The sequence below is a fragment of the Sphaeramia orbicularis genome, chromosome 16 (genome assembly GCF_902148855.1).
Source record: "Sphaeramia orbicularis chromosome 16, fSphaOr1.1, whole genome shotgun sequence".
NCBI classification, from domain to species: Eukaryota; Metazoa; Chordata; class Actinopteri; order Kurtiformes; family Apogonidae; genus Sphaeramia; species Sphaeramia orbicularis.
The window spans coordinates 29,555,075-29,574,535 of NC_043972.1; the positions used below are offsets into that span (position 1 = coordinate 29,555,075).

Here is a 19,461-nt window from a genome sequence, read left to right on the forward strand (position 1 = left end):
GTGTCCTTTCAGATCTGGAATTTCTTTTGCCTACTTATGTTTAAAGTGAAGTCTACTGTATATATATGTGTAATACAGCTATGAAATGGACGGAGTTTATGTTGATATGTATAATAGTTTTGCATTTAGTCCATGATTGTTTAGAATTTATTTTGACGTGTAAGATTTGTTCAATTACTTTGAGGAAGTGACATGGGACTTTGTGATCAATAGAAAAAGATGGGGTGAGGGGGCAGAAGTATAGAAGTTGTACTTCATCCCACTCCTTTTTGAATGTTTTTTTCCCCCTTGTTTTTGGTTTGTTTGTTTTTTTATATTCAAAATAAAAAAATTATAAATAAATAAATAAAAAACAAGAAAAAACAACATTATTTTTACAATATTTTTCTAGCCAAGAGCAAAAAAAGGCTTTTTAACCCTTTCATGCAGTGGTCCCTACAGTGGACAGCTGTTCAAAGGTGTTCTCTTATATATTTATGGATTTTGTTGTTTTAGTTCCCTATCAGCCTACACAGTGGACACTTATGTATCATCCCATACACTGTAATTCATGCCATTACTGTAAATTTGCTGTTCCAGATAAACCTGACCTGCACTAACATGTTTGACTGTAAAAAAAAAAAAAAAAAAAAAAAAATTGCTAATTGTTATTAAACTGTAATTAACAGTTTTGTTTCTGTTTTTTTTTTTTTAACAAAAAGTTTTGTTTGTTTGTTTGTTTTGTTTTGTTTTTGCATATTATCTCCATGCAGGCATTGTTAAAATGTGAGAAAACATCAGATTTGCAGCATTAAAAATGTTTTTATCTCATAGTTTTCACACAGTATATCAGTAAATATGTTTCTTTGCTTCTAAAATTAAACACATGATTTTGTAACTCCGTGAAAAATAGATTCATAGAAAAAACTCAGTCACATTGTTTTTTTTCGTGCCTACAGAGGAATGAAAACACAGGAAAAAAAAATCTTGATTAAAGTTCTCATAATTCATGCATGAAAGGGTTAATGTAACGATTTTCAAACATATACGTATTTATAGATTATACAGAAACTGAAAGGAGTCTACTTGTCTTGTGTAATAATTTACCAATTAAAAAGGCAGCATCATCACTCTGTACTTATATAAACATGAAGCCCACTGTAAGATCCCTGCACTCTGCACTCCCTGCTATGAATGTGATGGGTTCAGGGAGGCAGCGTAATGCTTCCCTTGGTTTCCATTGGGCTGATGAGTGATGCAAGTAATCATGCAGCCTGTACAGTCTAATCATGAGTGATTCTCCCCATGGGCAGAAGACAAAACATAAACACAACAGCACTAACAGTAACATTTTGTCCATGTCAGGTTCTGGATGTACAGACCTATTTCTGTCTTTGTTACAACACATTTTATGAAAATGCTCCAGATTTTGGAACAGGGATACATGGTTTATTATATCTATTTTCAAGCTTTTAAAGCATATTACCTGCATATAATGGACAATATTTTAGTGCATTACTGAAATGGATAGCCCTCTAGATTTGGCAGCACAAGGAAGTTCCAGATTTATCAAAGACATATGATTTGGTTTCAATATGGGAGTCTTTTTTTGTTTTCATCACATCTTTGTGGAGTTCCTCTGTATAAAACATGTCCTGGTATCTTTTTCTGAACCTACCCAACCTGCTACCAGGAGCTGAACTTAACAATGAAATCTATTAAATATGCACTGAAACATATTTTTTCTTATAGAGGTTGAAAAGTTGATATGAATTGTGTTTCTAAACATTGATATGTATCTGTTTTCAAAGAGACTGGGTTGCATGAGTCAGTCACTATTTGTTCTCACTGTGTTCGACTGCTGTAACTGAAATTAAACTTTATGGATTTACTTTGGCAACTGCTGTGTAAGTCATTTTCTGCAGGCGGGGTTAGTTGTCCCACTCGGGCTATTGTTGCTAAGATTGAAAGTTGCGATCAGGGCTTCAGTGGCAGACACATACACAGTGTAGATAACCATCCAGACCACAATTCACTGCTGAGCCCGCTTTGAGCTGTCGTGGGATGAATGCCATGAGACATATGTGACAAGATGTGTCTGTTTGATCACCCCTTTGACCTCTCTGCCCACGCTGACTCCCTCCCCTCAAATTACACCCACCGAAGGCACTCACCCTTAAATACCACCGGAGACTGTTACATCAGATTATGATTTTCACTCCTCAGACTTTTTGTAGCCATAAGCATTGTGCTTACAGCTCTTTTAGAAAAACAATTTACATCACAAACCTTGAAAGTTGAGTCATCCCTTAAGATTTCTGGCTTTTTTCATCAGCAAAGAAACTCAAGCTCAAGTGGCACTCTTGGTATTGACTTTTTTTTTTTTTTTTTAAATTTTACAGAAACTGATTTGTTCTTCACTCCCACATGGTTTAGTGCAGGGGTGTCAAACTCATTTTAATTTAGGGGCCACATTCAGCCCAACATGATCTCAAGTGGGCCGGACCAGTAAAATAATAACAGTAAAAAAAGTTAAATAAACTTATGATAATGTTAACATCTGCAAAAATCAGAATAACATGAACAACTGGAAACATCTTATGAAAAACTGCAATTTTAGCAATATTATGCCTCAGATTATCAGTGTATTCTTTACACGTGTGCATTACAACCTACATTACAGTTACAAATACACAAAACATTTAATAACAGGCAGAATATTGATAAAATTGCATTTACTTATCTGAAGACATTTCAGGTTATTCACATTTTTTTGTAAAATAACATTTTTTTAATATAAACATTTTCATGTAATTTCACTTTTTTACACTAAAACAAAGAGAAAATTTGCTGTTTTCATTATTTATAGGTTTAATATGTGTAGGTGCAGTTTCTTAAAACTCCATTTTGAGTCCAGTTCTTGAGCTAAAATCATTGACGCGAGACTTCTTTGAAAGTTTGAACTATTTACTGAAGAAAAATGATTCACATTACAACAAAAATATTACAAAAAATAAAGAATCTTTCATCCATTACAGGAGATCAGTCAAGCCATGTAGTCACGGTCAAAGACTGTTGCGCTCTGACCCCCCTACTGGCTGATGCAGCTTACTGCTTTAACAAGTAATAAAATGCAAATGTTCATAACCAAGCATATTAAACAAGATTAACGCTACAAATTAGGTAGCAGTTATTTCTTTTGAACAATCAACTTAAACATTGTACCTTACAAATTTAAATTATTTTACACTAATTTGCATTATGGCTCTAACAGTATGATAGTATTTTACTGGTTCTGACCCACTTGATATCTAATTGGTCTGTATGTGGAATCTGAACTAAAATTATTTTTGACATCTCGATTGTTAATATCTTCAGTGTTATTTTTGTATTTCACAAGTCCATCCTTCAGGCCACACTAGATCCTTTGGCGGGCCGGATTTGGCCCCTGGGCCGCATGTTTGACACCTGGGGTTTAGTGGGATTTCATAACAAAATCTGCAAATGCAAGGAGAAAAAAAAAAAAAAATCAATGTTAATTTTTTGGTGAAATATTGTTACCTGTGGACGACTAAAAAGCCAAAGACTAACAACCCTTGATGAGAAATGAGCTCACTGCACAACTAAAAAAAAAAGCCAGATAATTTTAATTACTACTCCTCATCTTAGGAAGACACGCATGATCTATCTTTAGTCGGTACAGTAAAGAGGGAGGTATTACAGCTTTTGTTGAGCACACTGGCCCATTCTTTGGAGTGTCCCTGCTTTGTGCTGTACTCATGGTGGCTGCTTAAAGGCGGATTTTGTAAAGGTCACTTTGCAGAGTACATGAAGACTGCAGTTACAAACGCTTCACGCACTACCAGGGGAGGATTTTAATCTGTTCAAATAAACTATTGCCCCAGAGAGAAGAGCTCAAATATGCTGCACATTTAGGCATACATAGTCAAATTTCAGCCTACAGTAATGTGCAGCTGCATGTATGTTCCTAATGCTGTTCTCTGTAATGGTCTATGGACAAAAGGCAGCTTTCAGATATATCAGTGCTTTCATGTAAATTATACAACAAAAAAAAAACCCTGCTTGACTTATAATGGCAAGCAGGTTTTTTGTTTATACGATTTACACCAAAGGACTGATTTATTGTATGTGTGATAATATTTAGCCTATGTGTCAATGTGGAATCAAAGACTGAATATTGCATTAGATGTAAATAACCTTAATTACTCTAGTCTTTTATAGATCAATATGGCAAAAATGTTCCACAAGCAATGAGAGAAAAATCATTTATATTCTGTCTATACATGAGCAGAATTGATTAAATATATTAAATATTGAACTACAGCTGATGTAAAGTTCTCAAATGAATGTGCCATTACGTTTGTGCGTCTTTGGCACGTTGACGCACATCAGCATGAGTAAATAGGAAGGCGACTGATTGTACCGGCTACATTAAAAATCCACATGTATCCGTTGCTTTAGGATGTCAAAACAGCTTTAAATATTTCAACACCGTCGCTACTGGCAGGTAATTGCAATCGCTTGTGCTTCAGTAAGGTAATTTCACAGAGGTGTAAGCGTGGTGAGAAAATACAGTTTTCTAATGAAGCTCCAATAACACGGGCCACGGGCCACGAAGAGCTGCACAAGAAAATACCTAAGGCTCCACACCAGCAATAAGAGGAATGACTCAATAAAGAAATGCCTAATTGAGTTGTAAAGCCACAGCAATGACAGATGTTCAGTATAGGACATTGTTTGAGGAGCTGTTACAGAAAGTGGTAATGATGGGACTTTTGGTTCTTTGAAGGGAGCCGTTCGATCAGGAGCCGTTCACTGAAAAGAGCGGTTCAACAGACTGGCTCTTTTATGTTTTTTGCATTATTTTGAAACACCAATGTTTTAATGACTAAATAGGCTACATGTGATAACTGACATTACATTTTAAAGGTGTTTAATTGGCGCAGCAGTAAATATTATCTTATCGTAAAAAAGAATAGTTAGTTCAAATGTGTGGGCTAAATCCATGACATGAGAGGTGACATTAGGCAAATGCTGGAATTTGACAAAAAACATCACGGTACATTATGTGGACTAGTCTGTAGCCTAAAAATGAAGAAGAAAATAAAACGTTTTCTTATGAAATAACATTTTATTCTCCTCAAAACAAGAACAATAAATGTGTGTAAACTGGCGAGGTGACATTAACGAATGAATCGAATCTTTTGAACGGCTCTTTGAAATGAACGATGGGAATCGAGTCTTTGTAAAAAGCCGTTCATTTTTTTTAAATTTTTTTTTTCAAGGAGGGAGTGTCCGATTGCCTGTCAATTTACCAACATACTGTTCTTGTTCAGAATTGCACTATAATTCAGGTATTTAAGTAATTGCAGTGATTAATCACTGTTGTGTTTTGTGCAATTTTTTTCCGTATGTTTACACACATTTATTGTTCTTGTTTTGAGGAGAATAAAATGTTACTCCATAAGAAAATGTTTTATTTTCGTCTTCATTTTTAGGCTACAGACTAGTCCACATAATGTACCGTGATGTTTTTTTTGTCAAATTCCAGCATTTGCCTAATGTCACCTCTCATGTCATGTATTTACCCACACATTTGAACTAACTTCTTTTTTACGGTAAGATAATATTTACTGCCACGCCAATTAAACACCTTTAAAATGTAATGTCAATCATCACATGTAGCCTATTTAGTCATTAAAACATTGGTGTTTCAAAATAATGCAAAAAACATAAAAGAGCCAGTCTGTTGAACCGCTCTTTTCAGTGAACGGCTCCTGATCAAATGGCTCCCTTCAAAGAACCAAAAGTCCCATCACTAGTGTAAACATACGGAAAAAATTGCACAAAACACAACAGTATTAATCACTGCAGTTACTTAAATACCTGAACTGTGGTGTAATTCTCAGAACAAGAACAGTATGTTTGTAAATTGACAGGAAATCAGACACTCCCTCCTTGGAAAAAAAAAAAAAAAAAAAAAAAAGAATGGCTCTTTACAAAGACTCAGTTGCCATCGTTCATTTCAAAGACCCGTTCAAAAGATTCGATTCGTTCGTTATTGTCACATCGCTAGAAAATACAGTTTTCTAATGGAGCTCCAATAACACGGGCCACAAAGTGCTGCACAAGAAAATACCTAAGGCTCCACACCAGCAATAAGAGGAATGACTCAATAAAGAAATGCCTAACTGAGTTGTAAAAGCCACAGCAATGACAGATGTTCAGTATAGGATATTGTTTGAGGAGCTGTTACAGAAAGTGGCAGGTGGAAACAGGCTGGTACTGTACTATGGAGGAGATGATGATGAAGATGATGATGATGATGAAGAGCAGAAGAGGATATAGGGCGGGGAGGAGGAGGATATGATGAAGTATATCAGCTATACTGTACATGCCAAATCTAATTAGAACGATTTGACTAAAGCCTGAAGGCGCAAGGAAAGAAATTGGGCAGGAAATAAGGGTCCGAACATCTTGTTTTTTGCACCAGTGCGTTTTGCCAAAGGGACGCACATATGCACAAACAGTAGGGAGAGAGAGAGAGAGAGAGAGAGAGAGAGAGAGAGAGAGAGAGAGAGAGAGAGAGAGAGAGAGAGAGAGCGCAAACAAACCTCCTCTGGGCGTCTCGCTGTCAGTTTCCCACTCAGTTTTCGTGCGTTTGCTTTTTGGTTACACCTGCTGCTTGTTCAGAGTACTCCAAATCTCTGACTTTTACGCACAAAAAAAAAAAAAAAATCTCACTTGAGTATTTTTTTTTTCCCTTGGAGATGGAGTTCACTACTCTTCGTTTTGACGCCGTTGGAGATTATAATGAACACTACGCGGTCTCTCTAACTCCTTTCAATGTCACATTCACCGAGGATCCCATGCTTCTGCATTCAAAGAGCAACGACACTAACAGAGCCGCAACAAGGGACACTTCAAGTCTGATCATCGCTATTTGCATCACAGCTCTTTATTCTCTCATCTGTGTGGTGGGACTGCTGGGAAATGTCCTTGTGATGTACGGGGTAGTCAGGTAAGTAAGAGACAAGTGGGTTATAAATGTTCCAAAAATGTTTAATAGGACAAAGAAGGTTATTTGGAACTAAGATCTTTGTGTTAACACATTATGTGCTGCGTAAATGCTAGTTCTTGAAAGCCACAAACACTAACTAAAGTGTATTTACATGGTCTTAATAGATTGAAGACTATTGTTAAGATGAGAGGTCATTATAAACAGCCTTCAAGTAGATTAAACACTTAGGAACACATTGGGAAGGGATATGTAACATACAGTGCCAGATTAATTCCAAATTACATTGTCATATGCAATAATCCATTGTGATTGCCTGCAGTTACAGTGTGTCTGAGAGCCACTCAATAACACACCCACACAACCACCCACCCACCCACAGACACACACAAATGCAGACACAGCTTCCTCATAAAACAAGGGGAGGTGGGGGTGTGTGTGTAACCATTTATTCCTGTCAGGAGTGATTTTGTAGAATGACGTTTATTTGATTATCTGTGTGGAAAATAAGATTTGACTGTTTAGCCTCAAATAAAAGGGGAATGATTTGGTGTTTGGAGTTTCGCTCATTTTCTCAGAGTGTTAAAAGATGAAACATGAGTTTATGTGTTTTATGCTTTTCAGAATAATTTAGATTAAGTATAAAAGTGGTCACTGGCATTGCAAAACAATTACATTTGCAGTGCTGTGTACATGCCGTGTGGTGCAATACATCTCTATGTGGGAGACTTAGATAAAAGACACTGCTTTGTCTTCTCTCATCTGGTCAGAGCACGCTGGTTTGTGAAGTCTGGCAGTAAAAGCCGTCAGAAATACAATTTAATTAACTGTGAACAACTACTGTTATGTTTGTGGAACAGTCCATCTTGAAACATCCAGACATCTGTTTGTTTGGACTATCCTGTGAAAACAAATTCAAGGAGGAGTTCTAAAGGATTTTTTCAGCTGAAATTGACTCATTACATAGAAGTGCAGTTTAATGGGGGCTCACAGTCACTCAGGCACAGCAAAGAAGCTTTCATGCATTTACTGGAGTACCATAAAAACATTATGCATCTAAAAAGCTATTTTATTAGTTTGACATTTTTTCTGGAGGAAATTGAAGAACATTGGTTTTAGAGAGGACACAGAAATTACTTTCAATCCTTGAAATGTGTTCATGAAATTTGTGACCGCACACCAAACGAGGCGTCTTTGACACTCAGCGTAGGCAGATCTTGGAAAATGCAGTCTCTTCAATCTAATCACAGTTGCCAGCTATTGTGAGTCAGAAATGCTTTTCTCCAACCAGATACACCAAAATGAAGACCGCCACCAACATCTACATCTTCAATCTGGCTCTGGCTGATGCTCTGGCTACCAGTACCCTCCCCTTCCAGAGCGCCAAGTACCTGATGGGAACATGGCCCTTCGGGGAGCTGTTGTGTAAAGTGGTCATGGCCATTGACTACTATAACATGTTTACCAGCATCTTTACACTAACCATGATGAGTGTGGACCGCTACATCGCTGTCTGTCATCCTGTGAAGGCCCTGGACTTCCGCACACCAGCAAAAGCCAAGCTGATCAATGTCTGCATCTGGATCCTCTCCTCTGCTGTTGGAGTACCTGTGATGGTCATGGCAGTTACCAACATGACAGATGAAGGTGAGAGAAAAAAAAAATAGAACACCCTCCAAACTACCATTATCAGGATGAACACTGTTCACACATTCTCAATACCGCTACCAACACTGATGCCTTGGCTTCAGCGCTACTTTCCCCTCAGGTGGATTTTTAGACACAAAATATTAAACACAGTGTGATTTTGCTTTAATTTATATACATTTTTGTCTTAAATTCAGAGAAATTGATTATTTTATTCGCTGCAAAGATGCTTCTTATTTAGTCTTCTGTTGATGATGTTGTATCCCAATGTTTTTCAACCTTGGGGTCGGGACCCCCACATGGGGTCACCTGAAATTCAAATAGGGTCGCCGGAAATTTCTAGTAATTGATAAAAATAGAAATAAAAATTTACTAATAAAAAATATACAGGGTGGGGAAGCAACATTTACAATGAACATTTAGTTGTTTTTTCTCAGCAGGCACTACGTCAATTGTTTTGAAACCAAACATATATTGATGTCATAATCATACCTAACACTATTATCCATACCTTTTCAGAAACTTTTGCCCATATGAGTAATCAGGAAAGCAAACGTCAAAGAGTGTGTGATTTGCTGAATGCACTCGTCACACCAAAGGAGATTTCAAAAATAGTTGGAGTGTCCATAAAGACTGTTTATAATGGAAAGAAGAGAATGACTATGAGCAAAACTATTAGGAGAAAGTCTGGAAGTGGAGGAAGCAACAAAAAAACGTACCAAAGCTTTTATTAAAGCTCTCAAATCCAAAATCCTAAAGGATCCAACCAAATCCATGAGAAAAATGGCAATTGAACTTGAGGTAGACAACAAGACCGTTAGAAATGCAGTAAAACATGATTTGAAGATTTAAATTCTCATGACTTTCAATAAACTAATTGGTCATACACTGTCTTTCAATCCCTGCCTTAAAATATTGTAAATTTTGCTTCCCCACCCTGTATGGTGAGTTGACAGAGACAATCCCAGTCCATAAAAGACATGACAAACTGTGAAGCTGAAACTGAAGCACTGTGGTTCTGTTTATCTTTCAAATGTTCACTGTGGTCAGTTTCAAATGCTGCAGCTCTTTCATTAATTCATAGTTTGAGTTCTTGTTTGTTCAGTATTAATTGTCAGCCTTGTAAATCCAAGCTGGACTGACTGTACATATCCTGACCAAGGAAAATAAAATTCTCACTTTGTGCAGTAATCTACACCTGGCTTTTCTGCCTCCATCCATAATAATATACATTATATAGACTAAATGTCATCTAAAATTAAAGTTTATTTGCTACATATTATAGCAAACTATTACATGATCAAAAACAAATTAATTTTAGCAACAACAAAAAAAAAAAAGTCTCTGTTTTGAATGTCTAGGGTCACCAGAAACTTGTGATGTTAAAATGGGGTCATGAGCCAAAAAAGGTTGGGAACCACTGTAGTATCCTCTTTGTTAACATTAATGTTTAACATTACTTGTGACTGTTTCACAAGAGTGAAATGACATTATGTGAAAAAAGCTCATCTTAGTGAAATGGTGTGTGACTAAGTTCACATTGAATATGTTTAGTGTAAATAAGTGCATACAGATGTAGTGGGTCTGCAATGTGCAGCAATTAATGTCATCTGCTATTGTTTTGGATTCACTCTGGGTATTTAAGTTGTCTGTTTCAGAGTTGTGCCATTTGTCAAAGTTAAGCTATTTTACAACATGAACAGTAAAGCTATTTACTGCAGCTTGGATGCTTTCTGTTAACATGGTTAATACAGATCTGGACCATCAAATTCACTCCTTTGGTGCTGAAGTTTAGAATGAGCTGACAAGACTTTTTTGATAGTTTCGACACAGTTCAGTCTGTCTGATCAAAGTATTGAAGTTTAATTTCCAGCTCTAATCAGCACTGTATAAAAACTTCATTATCTGCACAGGACTTTTTAGTATCTTTAGCAGAAAATGCATTTGCCGATTTCACGCAGTCATCGTGCTGTAAAAGAGAACACATTTGAGCAGGGTTATTAACTTAAATTAGTTTCCCCACGTAGCGTTCTATTAAACCTCTAATTGTTTTAACTCCTCAGGCAAAACTGTCTGCACACTCCGCTTTCCCAAACCCGAGAAGTACTGGGACACAGTGACAAAAATCTTTGTGTTCATCTTTGCCTTCGTGGTTCCTGTCCTGGTCATCACCATCTGCTATGGTCTCATGATCCTGCGGTTAAAGAGCGTCCGTCTGCTTTCTGGCTCCAAGGAGAAGGACAGGAACCTGCGGCGGATCACTCGCATGGTCCTGGTGGTGGTGGCAGCCTTCGTCATCTGCTGGACTCCCATCCACATCTTCATCATTGTCAGGACCATGGTGAATACTGACAAAAACAACCTGGTGGTAGTGGCTAGCTGGCATCTGTGCATCGCTCTGGGCTACACCAACAGCAGCCTGAACCCTGTCCTGTACGCTTTCCTGGATGAAAACTTCAAGAGATGCCTCAGGGATTTCTGTCTGCCGTATCATTCCCGCATGGAGCAAAATAGCTTCTCCAGAGCGCGTAACAGTGCGCGGGAGCCTGCGTCTGTTTGTGCTCCTGCAATGAGAGAGACAGCACCAGCCTGACTAGGCATGAATCAGATGGGGGAGGGGACGGTCCAGGATGACCTCCAGACTGAACTTACACAGTTTACCACAGGGGTCTAGGACCACAGACAAAGGCTTTTGACCTACCGTCTGTGACATGTTTGATTGTGTTGGATTCAAGTAACCAAACCTCCATTTCCCAGTACATACATGAGACAGTTTTTCAAGGATTGTCTCTCAGTATAATGACAAAAATACCTGTGTGTGCCTGTACATAATGGACACAGAGAGTCTGTATATGTATCGATGCACATGCATACTGCATCCATTTAAGCAAACCTACATAGCCTACTGGAAGTAGTATAAGAGTGGTTTTCCATCAGATTTAACATCCCTCCACAGCAAATCTGAATTTACAAACATTTTTGAGTCAATACTGACCAAGTAAAAAATAAAAGTGTTATGTGGAAGCCTGAATCCATCATAAATGTAAACTGGAAACATTTTTCAAAATCCAGGTTTCCGTTTAACATATTTTATTCGCATTTTGAAGCGTCAGAAAAGAAAACAAAAAGAATTTCCTCAAGGCATTTTAAAGTAATTAAAACAATGGTTTAAAGAGTAAGAAATGTGAACATGTGACTCACATCCCAACTTGACAGATCTGCACCGAAAAAGCAACAGGAAGTTCGTACCTTCCCTCTGCAGCTCTCTCCTCTTGGCCCAACTCAGAAGGCTTAACAGAAACACACATAATCTGACATCACTGCATGGCATTATGGACAAAGAAAGCTGACATGTCACAGTTGTGGGCGCTGCTATGTTATTTCAGTGATGAACCTATGGAGTACAGCAGCAGAGTTCTGTCCTCAACCCCTATAAGTTTCTGAAAACACATACAGTTGGTCAGAATCTTGCATCATGGGGTAAGTTTAGATAGCCTGTAAATAGTTAGTGGGCGTGCAGAGATTTTGTTTCCTGTTGACAGGATTTTTGCCCAGCGATGGCAAAAACTATTGTGCACTGAAGCTCTAAAGCGCTAAAATTGTGGCAGAACAGGTAGGGAGTGTGGGTAGATGAGGAGACTGAATTATTCTTTTGTCTCATGCATGAAAAAAACATCACAGCCATTTTAGATTGAAACAGCAACAGAATGCTGTGCTTTGTCTACTCTATAACATCTGCATAATTACAGTCAAGCTTAGTGTAAATGACATCACTGCCGTCTGATATAGAAAGGTACATGATTCTCTGTATTATATCTCAATTTTCTTCAAATTTTATTCACATTTTATGGAAACACTGCAAATGAAGGTTAAAGTGAATGTGTCATCAACATTTATTCAAGAAGATAACTGAAGTTTTTTTGTGGGAAAACCATATTAAAGTATTGTTTAATGAAGAGGATAGTCATTCTGTCTTATATGAAGAGGATCTTTAAATAAAACTATAGACTGCCAAAGTGCTGACTCTGAGCTTTAGGATTTGCTTCCATATTAGGAAAAAAGAGCAGGACTCATAACTCTTTTTCATAAACAGTTCCATTAATGATCAAGTTGTCAGACAGAAAATGTATGTTAAACACACTCCAGGCCACCAAGGATTTTTTTTTATTTATTTGCCAAACAGTGGCTATGTATGACTTGCCAAGCTACTCACATGACCTCAATCCAATAGATCATGACGTTCACTTGATGTAGACCAGACTGACTGCAAAAATCCCCTGGCAGAGCATCATTGTGGAAGACACTGCAGTCTGCTGATATAATGGGTCACAGATTCAAACCAGACACCAAACCAAACATTAAACATGATTCTGGTTGATGTTAGATTGTGAAATTACTTTCAGTGTCCTAAATTGGTGCATAGAAGTGAAATAACAGAAACAATTCATCCTGTTCATTTCATGAGCATTTCAATACCTGAGGTAGTTTTATGTTGGGAATTAAAAAAGTAGTCGTCTCATTTTGTGTCCAAACTTGATGAAAAATGTGTCTCTGTCCGAAAATGTGTCAGAATGGATATGATGCACTGTGTATCTGATAATTGTACTGTGGGTCTGATTGGGCAGATAATGAGAATCCAATAATGTGAATGTTTAGCTGGACTATACTTTTTTTATATTGTCTCTGATATTTAAGTTATAACAAACAATGTAATGCTCATTATGGTGATTTTATGAGAAGAAATCGTTACAGATGAAGAGCACATACATATTTAAGAGGAGTTCTAACTGTATATGACCAATTCAATGTCATTTTTTCCGTTTTTCACTGTTTGTATCCTAGTGGTCCATCATGACAGACACATTAAAGACATGAGAATGCCCTTCACGATTATGCAGAGATGACTGAGTGCTTACAGCTTATATGAACATCAGTGTTCAGCTGACTCACTGTTTGCACTCCTTGTGCATCGAGGCTGCTCCGTGTTTTTTCACAACCACAGCGTTCAGCTGATGGTAAACTGAGGAGCTGAAGGGGAAAGTGGCACTGCTGTTTCAGCTCACAGTTGTGACTGAATGCACTGGAAGTGGCACAGATGCACATCTGAATTGGATCACACGCATTAGCAGGCAACGACAGCCTTCCTATACATATTACAGATAATGGACTTTTTCCGCTGATGGAAAATCTCTCGGACTTGGATGGAAAGCAGAAGATTTTTTTGCACAAACGTCAAACAGATACCTCTTATACTGAAGTCTTATGTTTAAAAAAAAATCATCTATATGAAGTGTATGGGACATTTTAGTCTGTAACAGCATATTAAGTGATAATGTGCTTATTTTGTTGTGCTGTCACACTGTTGTACCATAAAGCTTCACTTGTGACCAGTTAATAGACTCAAATGTTAAATATATTTATATATATGGTATCTATTTAAACTAAGTGCTATAAATGTAAGAGGAAGCATTTAAAATCTTCAAAAATGTATCCATTTTTTGTATAGCGATTACAGCTTATTTCAACTGCTCTCTGCTATGTGGTCTTCAATCCTGTATATTCAGCTGAATGAAATTATGTACCGTAATGCCTTATTCGCATTCTGTTTGGTTCTTTTGGCAGAAAGTGCAGCATTTTGTAGAAAAAGTGATTCATCTTCTTTCACACCTTGAGTTCCAGCAGATACAAAGTCTATAGAGTACCTTATTGTACAGATGTAATAACTGCTTTGTCTTTTGAAAACCTTCATACAACTGTAATATATAAAAATTCAAGCTGTAATTTATAGGTGCTTTTCATTTTAAACATTACTGTAGATACCTTTCAGTTATGACCAAATATTTTGTTTCATGTTGTCATTATTGATGTTATCCTCTTGTAAATGCCAGTGCGGTCAGATGAAGTGCGTAATTAACTCAGATGATCATGAAGGATTATAGATTGGATTTATAGGTTTATTGATTGACTGGTGATCTTTGACCTTTTGGACTTAAGTACTGGCTCCCCTAAGGATGATAAAATGAAAGCACTCTGTAAAAGAAATCAGGGATGGTTTTAGTATGATGTCATTTTACAATGTATTAGTTCAATGATTCCAACTGAAAACAGGTTGGAAATGATGTTTTAGTAAAGAAAGGAATGAAATAAATTGTTGTAATGGAGATTCTCATTGGACGTATGAAGAGCAATGTTTGTTGGACATTATTTCAAATGCACTCGGTGATGTATAAAAAAAACTGATGAATGCTATTTTGAGCTGTTTTTCTTTATGGTTCCTGAATCATATGTTTGAGCAGTCATTTGTCTTTTTTTTTTTTTTTTTTTTTTTTCACATTAAAGGGCTGAAGTCATTTTTTGTTGCTGAAAGACTGATGATGTCGTAGAACATAGAAATGACTCCAGGGCATCCCTTCTTCTACATCACTCCTTCATGTTTGCGTAGTTTTGAAAATGAGATCAGAGGTCTCAGATAAGCTCCTTGATAAGGCAGCGGTACCCATCAGGCCAAGCAGCCGACCAGACAGACAGTGACATTTGTGATGGGGATAAAGTGAGGCTGGGGTGACGCATGAGCCGAAGAATCCACAGAGAGCAGCATACAGTATATCCCCTATGAAATATACATGCCTCTTCCTATATCTTCACAGTGTAAAGATAAATGAGCAAGCAAAGCAACAAAATGAATAATTCACTCCTAGTCCATAAGCTGCTTCTTGCCTTCACTCGGTTGTGTGTTGACTTCTAAACTGTGCTTTTCTGAACATGTTATGTCAAAAAAACAAGAGGAGTTGGAACTTTTTCTACAGAAACACTTTTTCAGAGAAGCAACAGGCCTTTTTTCTCCATTGTTTCTATATAACCAGCTCCAGAGCCACAGGGGATTGATTAAATGTTTTCATCCTCTGACCAAAACACATGAAAAATTAAAGCCGCACTTGACTGAATGTCTTGATCATGATATGCATGAATAAATCACTCAATATCATTTTAAATAACGATAAAAAAAAAAAAAAAAGATGAAAAAACAAGTAAGTTGTCTCAATGACTGCCATTTCCCAGTCAAATCCCTGACAAAATGACACAGAAATCCTAGTCTATGAAATATACATGAATGTGTCTATATATCGACTGTGTACAGACAAACGAATAACACACAGAATGAATAATTCACTCAAAGGTCATGATGTAACTCCTGACTTCTTTTCATCTTCACACCATTGTCATGAGCTCTCGCAAGGGGGATTTGTTTCTTTGCAGCGTTCTAAGGTCCTACTCTTATGTTAACCCTTAAAGGCTAGAACTGTTTTCGTGACTTCCAAATTGATTTTTTTCTCCATCCAACCATTCAGGAATGATTTTTCACAATTTATTATGTTAACCTCTGCTAACCTCTGCAGTTATGTTGTTAAAAGACCCACTGCTACCTTTGTGGCAGTTCCTAAATTATTTTTATTTCCTTCATTTACTTTTTTAAAGTGATTTATCACCATTTATTATAATATTATCCTCTATATTTTGCATTTTCACTGTAAACCATGTATTTTCCTGTATTGATTTTCCCATATTTAATTTAGATGTTCATGAAAAGTCAGAGTAAATTCAAAGATTATTATATCAAAAAAGAGAAAACTGAAGAAAAAGTGAGTTTTGCAGCAAAGATTTCAATCACTGAACATAAACTAAGTGTCTCCATCCACTGTCATTTATCAGACTCTGTGGGTTTTACTGGTGAATCAATGTTGTAGAACAGGGGCGTCAAAGTCATTTTAGTTCAGGGGCCAGATTCAGCTAAATTTGATCTGAAGTGGGCCAAACCAGTAAAATAATAACATAATAATATATAAATAATGTCAACTCCAAACTCTTCTCTATGTTTTAGAGTGAAAAAAAGTAAATTTACATTATGAAAAGGTTTACATCTACAAACTGTCCTTTCAAAAGATGCAAATAACATGAACAAACTGAAAAAATAAGTATAATTTTAACAATATTCTGCCTCAGTTTATCATTTACACATGTACATTATAACTTACAGATAACAGTGGATCTACAAACACACAAAGCATTGAGTAACAGGCAGAATATTGTTAAAATTGTATTTACTTCTCTTAAGACATTTCAGGTTATTCACATTTTTGGCAAAATTATACTTTGTTTTAGTGTAAATACATGAAAATATTTACATTTACAAAGAGAAACATTTTGAGTTGTCATTATTTATGTTATTATGATAGTATTTTACTGGTCTGACCCACTTGAGATTGAATTGTTGTGATGTGGAACCTGAACTAAAAGGATTGTTAATATTTTAGTGTCATTACTGCATTTCACAAATTCATCCCAAGGGCCGGACTAGACCCTTTGGTGGGCCTGATTTGGCCCCTGGGCCACATGTTTGACACCTGTGTTGCAGAAGATGATGGTGTTTCCATGTTCACTGTGGAGCCTCTGAACGTCCAAATGGATCATACCTGATGGCCATGAAAAGACGACAAACAGTATTTTACACCAATTACTTGTGCGTTGATCTGTGGGGATCCACTGGTTCTAGATGGGGTAGTTGTTATGCTGTTATATGATATAGATTTACATGTATTGATAGGATTAGTGGATCAACAGGTATTAAACATTTTAGATCAGAGGATGGTTTTAGTCGACGGTGGATGTTTGGAATACCATAAATGGTCAATTCCTTTTTAAATTACTAAGCATGTTGCTGATGTTCATAAAAGATTTTCATAAAAGATCAGAATAAAGTAAAAGGTTATTATACTGTATCACAACAGAAAACTGAACATAAGGTGACTTTTCTAATAAAATATATTATCACCTGAACGTAATGGTGAATGTTGCAGAACATGTTATGTTTCCACGTTCACTACAGTAGTCGCTTTTCTACTGGACATCTGCGCAAAACCTTTTAATAACTATTTAATAAATGTCGAAAAAACATAAGTGTGTAATGTTGGTTTTTCCATTAAATGTTTATTTTTTATTGTGAGATGACACGAGAAGTCATTCCATAAACATGATGACAACCGTAAATATTGTGTTGATTTACAGATATCCAATCCAATCCAATTCAACTTTATTTATAAAGCACTTTAAAACAACCACAGTGGACCAAAGTGCTGTACAGAAGAATAAAAGCACAATACACATTAATAAAAGCATTAAAAACATTAAAATCAAATCAAATAAAACAAGTTAAGACATTAAAACAAAATGTCAATATTGCACGAGTGTTAAAATATATATTCATTATTATTGTACATTACCGCTCTATCCCGTACTAAATTAAAAAAATAATTTGGTACTGCACCACGTTTCTTTTAAAACTCTTTTTCTTCACAATTGTAATGTCTGTCAACATTTTTTTTTTAAATTCACGTGACTCTAGTTGCAGAAAAAGGTCTTTCCATTGCAGTTTTGCATGATATACCATTTGCACCATGCCCAAAAAACTACCTCTTGCCAGCGCAAAAACTTTTAATAGAAAAATGAGTTTGGGCGAAATTGTCATTTTTCCATTAGGTACATTTTTATGCACAAGTTATATTCAGTTTAAGGGTCAATGGAAAAGTGACCAGTGACTGAATGTCCAAATAGGTGACATCTGATGCCAGTGAAAAGGGGAGGAATTGCATTTTACCGGAATTATTTCAATGTATTGATAGGATTAGTGGTTGAAAACTTATTGATCATTTTAAATCAGTAGATTCTCTTGCTCGTGACTGTTTGAATCTCTAAAGGTTAAGTGAGCAGGGATAATCTTTTTGTTGTGATTTGATGCTTTATAAGTACAACCGAACTAAACTGACTTAAAGTGAAATGGTTTCTTTCAGAGAAGCGACAGGAAACAACTGTGGTTTTATTCTTTATGATCAAACCACACATAACCAGCTCAGCACACAGTCAAATAAACGCCTTCATCTACTTACTATTACTGATCACAGATTACATTCTCACCAAAGTGGTCATGACTCGACTGAGATATTCATGAGGAAAGACACTTTACAATAAAAGAAAAAGAGCATCAGAGAGACGGAAGGGCTGCCACATCCCAATCAAATCCCACCGAAACAATGCAAAAAAGCCTTCTTTATGAAATATACATGAATCTCTCTATATAGTCACTGTGTATAGAGAAATGAATGAATAAGACAGAAAATGAATAATTCACTCAAAGACCATGAACTGACTCTTGACTTTTCCTCCCGCCGTTGTCAAGTGCTTCCTCTCTGAGGGTTGGCTGAGATTTTCCCTCTATAATGTTACAAGGTCTTATTGTGTTAAGTGTTCAAAAGATTATTCGCTTGAGTTTGGCACTATATAAGTAAAACTGAATTGAACTGACATGAACTGAGAGGATAAATGTGCTTCACTGAAAATATAAGACTTTTGCCCCCATAGAACTGTTTAATTTGGGTTTTTTTTCAACTGGCTAGTGTTTTTTATTCTTTATGATCTCATCAAACTAAAACATATGGATAATTTAATGTTTTCAACCTCTGACCCACACTTATGTCTGCTAAAACAGTTAACCCTTTCATGCATAATGGTCACTACAGTGGACAGTTATACTACAGCTGTTCTCTTGTATATTCATGGGTTTTATTGTTTTACTTCCATATCAGCCAACACAGTGGACGCTTATGCACCAACTCATGCTCTACAATTCACACAATTACTGTAACTTTGCTGTTCGTAATAAACCTGATCTGCAGTAACATGTTTGAGTGTAAATCAATCGCTAGTTTTCTTAACCCTTTCATGCATACTGGTCACTCCAGTGG

General features: G+C 36.5%; 1 protein-coding gene across 1 annotated transcript; it reads left to right on the forward strand.

Annotated features, from left to right (window-relative positions):
* The first annotated feature begins 6,636 nt into the window (after positions 1-6,636).
* On the forward strand, positions 6,637-14,679 carry oprd1b (opioid receptor, delta 1b). Its single transcript, XM_030158856.1, has 3 exons — positions 6,637-7,021; positions 8,310-8,665; positions 10,729-14,679. The coding sequence occupies exons 1-3, from the start codon at positions 6,771-6,773 to the stop codon at positions 11,256-11,258; spliced, it is 1,137 nt and encodes a 378-aa protein (XP_030014716.1). The 5' UTR covers positions 6,637-6,770; the 3' UTR covers positions 11,259-14,679.
* The last annotated feature ends 4,782 nt before the right edge of the window (positions 14,680-19,461 follow it).